Here is an 11,964-nt window from a genome sequence, read left to right as displayed (position 1 = left end):
AATAAAAACAAAAACAATCAATGACACTAATTTGATAAAAATCAAATCTATTCTCGAGTTACAATAGTTTTGCTCAATGAGATCAATATGAAGGCACTGACTTTTCATACATACAATACTGTATACCCATTACATTGTGGAAGCCAGTTTTGTTTTTTAGTAAAGAAATTAGGTCACTCGACAGCTATTCTAGAGTTTTTGTCTTCAATAAATAATGACTAAAATATACAAATATTTCTGCATTAAGCTGTATTTAATTCCATCTTAATCTCAAAGTTCCTTTTAACTCGGCATTCGGGTTAAATTACATATTCTTTACCATTTTTTTTTCTTCTACTGTTTACTAAGAACACTAAAAGCCCTATGAAAATAAGAGCTTAACAGTACACTCGGACTCACTATTCTATCTTATTTCTCTTCCTCTCGTTTTGTAAATCTTTATAGTTCATATAGAAAAGAAATATTTTAATGTTGTTGCTGTTCTTAAAATATTTGATTTTTCCTTATTTCCCTTCCACATTGAGCTAATTTCCCTATTGGGGCCCCTGGGCTTATAGAATTCTGCTTTTCCAACGAGAGAGAGAGAGAGAGAGAGAGAGAGAGAGAGAGAGAGAGAGAGAGAGAGAGAGAGAGAGAGAGAGAGAGAGAGAGAGAGAGAGAGTGTGTGTTTCCAATCAGTCTATAAACTAATAATTCAAGATGGTTTTTAGATGAGTCATCTCTGGAACCACAATAATGATTAAGCAAATTTCTGAAGTAGCATCAATAGTCACCAATAAAGCTCATCTCACAATGCAGTATTAAAGGACCCAGGTAATTAATTCCTAGATTTCTTCATAGCTCTTAAAAAGACAAACTTTGTTGAATGGATAAAGTTTGACTGCTATTAGTATCAGTGTAGAGAGTGACTTAAAACTTTACCGGGTGAATTTGCAGTTTTTTGTTAACCCGAGTAAATGGATTTATGAATTTGGCAGCAATGGAGCCTGGGAGGCCATTCAGCATAAGACTTGAATAATGAGCATGGCTAAATAAATGTGTGTGAGGATAACGAGTATCACAGAAAGCATTTCAATAAAAATATACAACTCTAGATGAACTATATCATGAATAGTGTAACTAAAACATAAACATATAAAGTGTTCCATCAATACCTTCCTTTCAAGAAATGTGGAGCAGTGGTAGACCACGTACCGTAGTTATTTCAACCAAAATAAAATGAAAGCAAAAAATTTATTTGAGATAGTTTAAAAATATATTCTCTTATTTAGATAACTTCACTAATATTATGGGAATCTACTTCAGAGAGATAAAACATTCCCTCATCCAATTACTTCTGGTTCATGGCACTAGGATTCAATCATGAATGGCTGCAATGCAACGTACAACAGTCAGAATAATGATAAATGAACAGCTATCTTCCAACTACATGAATATATCTTTGTTTCAGAATGAAATAAAATGCTGACAATGATGTGAACTTTGAACATGAGCATAAGTGTTTCTGAAAATGCAATAAAATTACTCTTCACACCCATCAAAAGTTAGTTTCCAAAAAAAAAATATATATAGCTTTTACACAACATTCAACAGTGAATCTAAAACTAAACTATATACTTTCATGTCATCTTGTATGTAACCATGTGTATGTAAGCACTATCAATGAATGCATGCATACACATGTACATAGTTATTTACACACAATTCAATCACACAATCACTTGAGCAACACATCCAGAAGAACATAGCTTTGAATAATTAAGTGCATTGGAGTGTACCAGGAAGGCAAGAATAGCAAATGCTCAGTTAAATGTTAGTTATGCCCAAAATTCTTCCAATAATTATAGTAGACAATTCTGTCAAGGTTTCAGAACAAAAATCCTTTAACAGGGCACTCCAATGTCCTTAGTATAATGAAAGCTGACATATTCTCCCTTGTAAGGATATATGACCTTTATGGCAACAGTGCCAGTCACAAATCTTAATTTTCAACGTCAGTAAGACATTACAAGTACATCTCCCACATACTTGTCAGACTGCTGTAAATGATTATAAATCATGTACTAGGACCTAAAGAACCTTCTTTTTTCTAATGTACAACAAAATGATAATTCAAGGCTGGCTTTTCTAAGGCATGTATTCCAGATTATACATCCAAAGTCTGGATACTTCTTAGAAACCTCATTATAATCTATGCAGCTGGCCGGGACAGTAAAAGTTTGTACTTTGTTGCTCCAATGAGGAGACTGTGCTCACCACTAAAAATAAATTTGCCTTAACTACCATCTGTTCAATCTAAACAATGTCTGTGTGTGTGTGCAGGGTAAGTCTACATATTTGACTTGATTGCAAGCTACTGTAAACTTTTGCAGCATAATGTACTAATCAGATACAGCACAGCAACATGAACACCAATTGTATACAGAGAAATTTTGAATTTTTTTTCCTATTTTCCATTTTTATCCCATTATCACTTTACCAAAAAATAATGTAAATAAATAGAAAAAATAACAAATGTTAAAATAATGAAGGACTCTCCTAAACTGTACACAAACAAAATAAAACTTATTCAAACACCAAAAATCATGACAACCTACTCGTACAACTATATATACTGTAATCCTATGCTAACATTAATCTTGCATTATTGACTGACATGCATATAACAACATCCGACTGATGATCCTCCCACTACGACAAGGGAACAGCTACGCTCCGCAGCCTGTTCAAAGCTAATTACCGGAAACTTAAAAGCTATCAGTGGATACCCTGTAGAATTTGTCAGTACATTAACAAGGTTAAGGCCATATCTTAATTCACCTGGGCATAACAATCTCCATGCTACACAGATTTGGCCGTACTGTAATCAGCTTGGCTTCCTTAAACAAACAAAAAACAATAGAAACAGCATCTTACAGAGTACTTGAATTTTAATGACCAAAGAGCATAGGCTTAGTTGTCGTCCATTAAAGTCATGGATGAAATTAATTCTATGATTAAAAACAGTTGGTTGAATATTCATCCATCACTGCCATATACTACCTTAGAGCCAATGGACTTGCAAGTGGCATAGAAATTATCTTCTGGACAATTTTACATTAAACTTAAGGTTCTTAGAACCAAATAGGGAACACATTTTCATTTCATGTTATCATATAAAAATGTACATTTCAATAAACCTAAAAAACATAAATACAACATAGCAAAAATTTTAACACAACAGTTTTTATATGCATTTCAATGCATTAAAGTGAATGCAGCACTTGAAGTTTGCATCTCCTATAAATCTTTGCCAGGTTAAACCCGTTAAATATCTCTCCAAAGATAAAATAAACCTAAGATGAAAAAAATAGATTTAGAATTTCTCCAAACAATAATTTCTTACATCAAATAAATCATAGTTTGACTACTATAATATCTATAACATAAGTTACTGAAAAAAAACAAATATACAGTTAACAAATATAAATTACCAAAAGTAAATTGATCTCTTAAAACTATAAATTTAGTTCGAACTAAAGTAAAAAGTTTTTAAGATTTCATTTTTTTTCACAGAATCCTTCAATTCCACAACACCATCACCATACAAATGCATCTCATGCAAACCCTCTGGAACAGGCTGGGTTTCTAATCAAGCCTGACACTATTCTATACCATATTCCTGCTGTATTAGGGTAAAAGGATAAAAGAATTTCATGTAGGTAAATGCTTTGGGTAAATGTCGTCATTGTACACACTCCGTTTAAATGAGTACATTCAGAATTTGTTTGATTATGCTAGTCAGTACCATTCCATCATTTTGTTTTAAGAAATACGTACAGAATGATTTTATAAATCTTAAAGCAACCTTTAAAGAGCAGGTACTGAAGAATCATAACATATATACGTGAGGTAGCGGGAAGGTAAATCAGTCATGCGTATTATAAATGTGCACTGACATCAACTTTTGCAGAAAGAGGACTTTCAAAAACCTCTGGAATGACAGTACAGAAATTCCCCATTTTTAACGCAAACTTTTCAGTAACCTCAATTGCAGATAAAGAATTTATGTCTGATATGATTTCATAGAAATACAGCTTCAGTATACAGAATCATTAACACTTGGGTACATGGTTCTGTACAATGAAGCCTACTGGTCCTTTTCCTATACATTTATACTTATCCATTTTCCTTCTCATTCATTTGTTAAAAATGGTATATCTCTTCGCCAATAACCTTCAACACTGGTGATATATAACCACAAATTTAAGGAAAACTTCAGAGGTTAGTTGGATGATTTTTTTCAGCTTAGCCCATAGTTCTTCCATCAAGTGTTGATTACAATGTGCATAACTGTTACAAGCTAGGCTGTTTAAACATTACTTACGTATACAATTACCCACTAAAGTCAATAAACATCATTCAATGGACCTTAACTCATAATAACCTAGGATAAGAAGTAATGCTGCAGAGTTTAAAATCTCACAAAGTATCAAGTGTACTGTATATGTTATGCCTACCATCTCAAAATAGATAGAATTATCATTAATCAACATCATAAGGCTTATCATATCCCTGGTCATTTAATAGTTTACCAACTATATCTTGTGTACGAGAGATCACAACTAAGAGCAAAGCATGCCAATGCTTTACTGCTCAACAGCTACGGTACATAATTTTCTGCAAGGAGTGACAAAACTTATCTCCCCTACCGTGATGGTAAAAGACACTTATCATTTCTCAAGCAATTACACAGTCTGGTTCAGTTTCAGACGAAAATGGAAGGGCAATCTTCCATGGACGTACTATATTTTCACCTCTGCCATTTCAGAAACTAATTTTCCTCCAAACTTCGAAAACTCTACTGCATCAGGTGTTACCAATACTACTTTCCTTTGTAATGACTTTAGTGTAACTAATAATTAGAAGGCTACACAGTCAGAATGACTTGTGTCTGTACTATGAAGAAGACTGTACAGTCATGCAAAGTAGCACGTAGGTATTAATACAGTACACTAATTTCGCCTTGTTCATTCCATTCGTTGTTTATTAAGTTTTTAAGTTTTGACGTCCTCTTGATTGACACATACATCTAACAAAAACGTTACTATGAAGCTAGCCAATTAAACTGACGTTAGTCCCAGATTAACTTCACTCCCCAGCCCTTCTAAACTAAAAGAGTACAGAAGGAACTATGTTGCCAGAGATTGGATGCAGCTGCACTGACAATTCAAAACGACACCTGGCCCAAACTTTATGATTATTTTGATTATCACAATTTGGGCACTATCCCACAAAAAAAAAAAAAAACACTTATCACAAAACATCAATATACAATGCATATGATGTCACCAGCACAAAGAAGAGCCACTGGGAATTTCATGCTTAAGATATATTTTGAATTACCAATCTGCTCAGATTATACAGTATTGACCTTTAGATTTAGGTTAACTTCACTGTCAGTTTCTAAAGGTGGAAGATGTAGCACTCGGAATAACCAGTAAAGTATAAGCTAATACAAATTCTGGACAGTAAACTTACTTTTGTTTATTTATAACAACACTAAAAATATAATTGTAGACTCCTCTTTATGTACAGTTCAACTCACATACCACTTCATAGCCATAGTTACTGTCCTTGACAGTGTCTGCTGATATGCTACTGTGATTTTCTAGCAGCAATATGCAATCCCCATAATGCATCACTACTGCATATATGTATTCTTTTCTCAAAAAATTGAATTTCCATTGTAATTACAATATGCACTACCTAGTCTACTCTGGTTTAAGAGAGTATGTGCAAAGTTTTCTCTGCAGATCATCTAAAAGATGACCAGGAATTATTTCTTTAAGATTACTTACATTGTCTAGGTTTTCAACATTGGAAAAATATCCAAGTAACTGAGTCAACACTTCAATCTCAACATCTGTTAACTCCTCAGTAAAAATCTCAAGAGGGGACTGAGAACTTTCAGGTGAGGAATTTGATGCATCTGAGTATGGGGATGGAGCAGCCAATGGTGAGGCTAATGGCCTATCAGGTACTGGCATCATACATGTCTGTTGCACAGGCATGGGAGAAGTTGAAATAGTGGAAGGTGGCGTGTAAGGTGCTACAGGAGACATTTGAGTTACCTGAGAAGGCATGAGCATATCTGTGGAGTTAAGAGGTGCTTGCTGTGACATCATAGGAAGGGGGGACAACCTTGAAGCCTGTGCAAGCAACGGCGATGTGGGCAGCAAATCGCATGAATCTGTAGAATCCATGGGGGAAGTCGGATACTCTACTCCAGGTGAAAATCCAGGTGATGGAATACAGTGTTGTTGCTGATGGTGGTGGCGGCGGTGTGATGTGAAGTGGTCTTTAGTTTCCGGTAGGGGATGATTTTGATGGAACGGTTGATGAGGTTGGGTGAATGGATTATGAAGCCCAAGCATATTCTGGTGAACATTCATGGATCTAGGACTATCTGGAACTGATGGTGTCAGACTGGATAGATCCTGTGAATCAAAATCATCATCGATTTTTTCTTGCTTGACTTCAACAAGACGACGCTTTGAACCCTTCTGTTTAACTTGATGTTGTGATCCTTTGGCACTGGGACGAGGCGCCGTTGGAAGAGAGGCACTGGAATTGTTGCCTGATCCAACCTTTTTAATAATCTGAAGGATAAACGGGAGCAGCGAAGGCACTCGCAAATGGAGCGAGGAGCCTTGCACTTGCTCCATTACCTTTTGCATTATTTTTTGATATATGTGATCTCTTTTACCACCCGTGGCTTCCAAACGGGCGCGTTTCAGAGCGGTAGGCGTGGTGAGGGGATCGTTATTATCTAAAACTTCCTCTTTAATCTCAATATCTGGAACTTCCTGATGTTCTTTACTAGTTAGTTCCTCTTGATTGGTTTCCATTGGAGACGACGCATTAGAGTTGGATGGTTTTGCTCCTGGTTTCATCAAGGAAACAACATCTGGCACAGTTTTCATCATGCCTTGTTGGATACGAATCTGACCAGTAAGTTCAGCTAATTCTCTTATGTCTGCTAGAGATACAATAACCTTAGGAAACATTAATGCAGACTTTTCCCTATATTTCCATTTTACATATCGATGCAAAATGTTTGTGTAGCGGTCCTGCAATTGCTGAATAGTGTCCTTAGCTTCAAGACCCATTAGTTCTGGCGAGTAGAGAGCCACCAAAATAAGTATCATACCCATAGTTTCATCTGGGCATACTGTCTGAAACTTGCGGAAGAACTGCCTTACCCTGGCCATCATGTCAGTGGGCACTAGCTTCCCAACATTTTGAGTAGTCACATTTTGTGGTATAAAGCCTGTCCTTGCTACCGTTTTACCAGGCCACTTTCCCTTGTCTGCATCAAATACAACTGAACCCATTATTATACCAGCTGATGTTATAGCTGTTTTCAATAATAGGGCCTGATCACTATTTGGAAGCTCAGTGAATTCACGAAATAGGGAGAAGAAGTAAGCCATCCTTCGGTAAAATGTCATCCACGGTGACATTACCCCACCTGCTCCATCGTCATTGCATTTTTCATCGTATGGAACATCTTGATAGGCCTTCTTGTACAGAGATTTTATTATGGAAATCTCTGTCTGTGCTTCCTCAGGTAAGAAGTACTTATCCAACTCTTGCATCTCACACTGTTTTCTAATTTCATCTTTACTTTTCTTTTGCTGTCTCTGCTGCATCATCTTGCGCCTTTCATCTTCCGTCATGACCCATCCCTTCTCCATGCCTATAGATAGGCACTTGTTGAATCTGAAAAATTAAATGCACTTGTTAAAATTTGGAGGATCAATGTAAAAAATCAGAAGAAAAAAAATTAGCTAGATAATATTTACTTTTTAAAGTATAGTGCTGTGCTACATTTTATTTAAAACAACAATAACAGTGTCTGAAACATCCAAAAGACACATTATAAGTACTTTGAAACTAAAGTGAAATGATTAAAAAATAAAGTGGAGAGATCTTCATCTACCCGACAATATATCAAATTTCGGAAATTATTATGTATAGTATTCAAATCCAGACTATCCAAGATACTACTAACGCTACTTTAAATAAGCTATACCAACATTACAGTGTGTAGTTCATAATGGAGCAAATAAATCTTTTGAACATAACATTTTAACACACAAAAAGTTTATATGTAATGATCTCAACTATTTTTAGATATAGATAAAGTTTCTAAGTAATATCCTCATAAAACTGCTAAATTATATATTAGACAGTTACTTTTCAAAAGTAGTTTTGACATACTTAAGCCTAATGTATCTTTCAAAGCGATGAAATTGAACAGTACAATATGTCTAAAATCAAACCATTATGAGAGACACAGGAGTGTTTCACAAAATGATAAATTTTGTATAGCCCTAAAAATGGTATCATTATCATAGGACCAAATTTCATCAAATGTTGACCAAATGGTTCTCATTCATCACTAGATCATAATCACAATGTTTTAATATTGTTTTTCCCTTACGGACGAATTTCGCTGTGAGGAAAACGAACTTGATGAAAATTTTCAAATGGGCCTAGAATATGAAAGATAAAAATAAAATAATGTTTCGTGTACAGCATTGTGAAAAAAGCTTCAGTAGTATAATTTCAACAATTAATAATCTGGGGGGAAAAAGTTGACTATTATGGGTACTTTCCTGTTATTGCCACACCACTAATTTCCTATATAACCCCAATACTATTTTCAGGTTCGGTTAAGTTAGGTTAGGTTTGAATTTTATCCACCTACAGCATTGGTTCCCAACCTGGGGGTAAATTACCCCCTGGGGGTAATATAGCAATTTTTCGGGGGTAATGGGGGGGGGTGACAGAAAAATGTCACGAAACCAAGAATTCCTCAACTAGCTTCAAATATGCAACTCCAACCATCTCACTGATGCTCTTGACATCTTTGGTAAGTCATTAGAGATGCAAAATGTACTAATACAATAAATAAAAGAAATTATCTCTAGTGTTTTAGTTTATCCATATATATATATATAAATGTTGACAACATTTTGTGAAAGGGGTAACATGATTAATGTGGCATGCTAAATTGGGTAACAAGCTGAAAAAGGTTGGGAACCACTGACCTACAGATTAAATTCCCTAACCTAAAAAATAGTATTGGGGTTGTATCGGAAATTAGTGGTGGGGCAGTAACATGAAAATACCCAATTATGAAATGAAAAAGCAAATAATTCCAAATAGCACATTTGTAAGGAAAGGAAGAAAACTAATGAAAAATTATGTCATGAATGTCTATATGTGCACTGCAATTAAATCTACAACAAATGACTAAGCAAGGATTTCTTTTGCATAAATAAAGTCATTCACTAAACCAAACCGCCAATAACCATCTAAACAATGCCCATATGAGATTTAAGAAAAAAAAAAAAAAAAAAAAGAAGAAGAAGAAGAAGAAGAAGAAGAAGAAGAAGAAGAAGAAGAAGAAGAAGAAGAAGAAGAAGAAATCAATTTTTGGGCGTGATAGCCATGTCGTCCTGACGGAAGTTCCTTTCGGCAGCTTCCTACTGTATAATATTTCTGAGAGTGATCTTACAAGAGAATTACCATCAGGTATCACGGGGTTCTAACCCCCGAAATGACTATGCAGAGTATAGATTCATAAAAAAAAAAAAAAAAAAAAAAAAAAAAAAAAAAAAAAAAAAAAAAAAAAAAAAAAAAAAACTACAATCCGGTTGAAAATTACCTGCAAAACTGACATGCCTTCCTCGATGACACTGCAATCACGCATTTTTTATCGTATGGGCAGGTAAAGCCCTTGTAGGCGTTGTTCTGCACGGACCTCCTGAAGAAGGCCTTGCACGAGTCGCAGGACAGACCTCCGAAGTGCATAGACTTGGCCACGTCTCCACATACTCCACAGGCTTTGGTTCCACCGGATCTGCCAGGACTGTGGAGATCGGTGATGCGTTAGTTAAATTATCTTGTTTATCTTGAAGAAAATGAAACTATCATGTTACAAGAGATTTATAAAAACTATTGTATCAACACTGAATCAAATCGTTTTAATTCTGTACTTACGAAAATAATTTTAATCAATAAGCTAAAAATCAATTGAATAAATAACATGACAAACTTACATAACCTTACAAAAGATAGCTCAAATAAATAGTAAGTTAGAATAACATGTAAAAACCGAATACGATCAAATTATACAAAACCAAACGTGATTTTTTTTTTTTTGGGGGGGAGTGCAAGTAACATAAATTTGGAAAGTCTATGAACTAAATAAATGATTTTGTTGAACATTATGCTTTAGTTTGTACTAAACTGCCCAAACAAAAAATAAACACGAGAATGGTGTCAACATAACATAAAACTAAAAAAAAAATAATTATATGCAGAATTGTGTTGAGTCATAAAATTAATGACAAAAATTTACATTCTTAACATGAATAACAACTAATAACAATAACATGAAATTTTACACGAAAGATAAACTTGTGCTATGTGATAAATCATTAAAAATATAGGTGCAAGCAAAAAATAGTTTAAATATAAGCAACTCGTATGTATGGAACGTAGCCTAAATTTAATTTTATACTGGCTGGTATAGTGTTAACGTGTTCGCCTAGTATTCGCATGGCAACAGATCGATCCCCGTCCGGGACACCGTGAGTTTAAACTGTTTACTGGGGAGGCCACTGCTGTGGTTGGGCTTGCTCGGCTGACGCTCTGGTGAGTATCTATTCTGATGGAACTGGAACTGGAACTGAAACTTTTAGCCTTTAACGTTTTACTCATTCAGAGTAACAGCTCGTTTTGTGGTTAATAAAACCTCAATTACTAAATAATACTCCTTCCCCCTTAAAATCACGCCCCCAACGAGAAAATTCCCTTCATCTTACCTAGCAGGTGAGGTTGGGGAATCACTGGAGGCGGGCGAAGGTGGGGATTTTGGGGAGTTTAGCTTGTGGGAATGTGCCGAGGTAGAGGCGTGTGGGGACATCGCCCCCCTCCCCATGCCCAGTCCACCGCCAAAGGCTCCTCCGCCGCCCACCATCATTGCGGTCATTACTCACGCCTGTGGAGAGAGAGGATAATATTAATGATATAAATGAAAAGTAACAGAGCGAAATATTAATGGTGAAAGTAATGAAAAACATCACTTAGCTCTTCTAAGAGAAGGACACTTCAAAATCAAACCATTATTCTCTAGTCTTGGGTAGTGCCATAGCCTCTGTACCATGGTCTTCCACTGTCTTGGATTAGAGTTATCTTGCTTGAGGGTACACTCAGGCACACTGTTGTATCTAGTTTCTCTTTCTCTTGTTTTATTGAAGTTTTTATAGTTTATATAGGAAATATTTATTTTAATGTTACTGTTCTTAAGATATTTAATTTTTCCTAGTTTCCTTTCTTCCTCATTGGGCTATTTTCTCTGTCGGAGCCCCTGGGCTTATAGCATCCTGCTTTTCCAATTTGGATTTTAGATTAGTGAGTAATAATAATAATAATAATAATAATAATAATAATAATAATAATAATAATAATAATAATAATAATAAATGTACTCCTCAAATTTTACCTGAAACAAAATTTTCTATAACTGGCGGTTATCCTCATTGGACTACGGCTCACCACTGTTGACTATAAGTACGGATATCTACCTCCCTTCTTAGGTCATCACTTTGCTTTAAGTTCTGTTTTTCTGGTCCTATACTGCAGGGGAACCCTAATCTCTACAGGACCTTCGCGTTTTGTTTATTGTAAACTTTTTAGGTATTTTGCATTTCACACCACATATTGCACGTTTATTGTTAAAATCCACGTTATCGAAGCAACTTAGAAAACAAGCATGTCCTCAGTTTCCTCTTGGAAGCCTTATTATCTTCATTCTTTCAAATGTCTAGTGGGAGCTTAATGTATAGTCTTGGGGAAACTTATTTGAAAGCTCTAGATCTAGAACCTACAGTAGACATATCTCGGTTC

The 11,964-nt window shown here is 35.2% G+C and overlaps 1 protein-coding gene across 2 annotated transcripts in view; it reads right to left on the bottom strand.

The window, feature by feature from the left end:
* Nucleotides 1-579: 579 nt before the first annotated feature.
* Nucleotides 580-11,964, bottom strand: part of LOC137623222 (uncharacterized) — a 183,268-nt gene continuing 171,883 nt past the window's right edge. For both annotated transcript variants that reach the window (XM_068353943.1, XM_068353942.1), the window contains 3 exons: nucleotides 10,881-11,056; nucleotides 9,719-9,922; nucleotides 580-7,764 (listed from right to left, as the gene is read on the bottom strand). In XM_068353943.1, the coding sequence (XP_068210044.1) occupies nucleotides 5,754-7,764; nucleotides 9,719-9,922; nucleotides 10,881-11,047 (2,382 nt within the window). In that variant the 5' untranslated portion in view covers nucleotides 11,048-11,056 and the 3' untranslated portion in view covers nucleotides 580-5,753. The remainder of the gene's footprint in view (nucleotides 7,765-9,718; nucleotides 9,923-10,880; nucleotides 11,057-11,964) is intronic.

Source organism: Palaemon carinicauda, chromosome 30 (assembly GCF_036898095.1).
Source record: "Palaemon carinicauda isolate YSFRI2023 chromosome 30, ASM3689809v2, whole genome shotgun sequence".
In the NCBI taxonomy this organism is placed as follows: Eukaryota; Metazoa; Arthropoda; class Malacostraca; order Decapoda; family Palaemonidae; genus Palaemon; species Palaemon carinicauda.
Note: the sequence above shows the minus strand (reverse complement) of the source record. Positions and strands in the feature narration are given on the sequence as shown.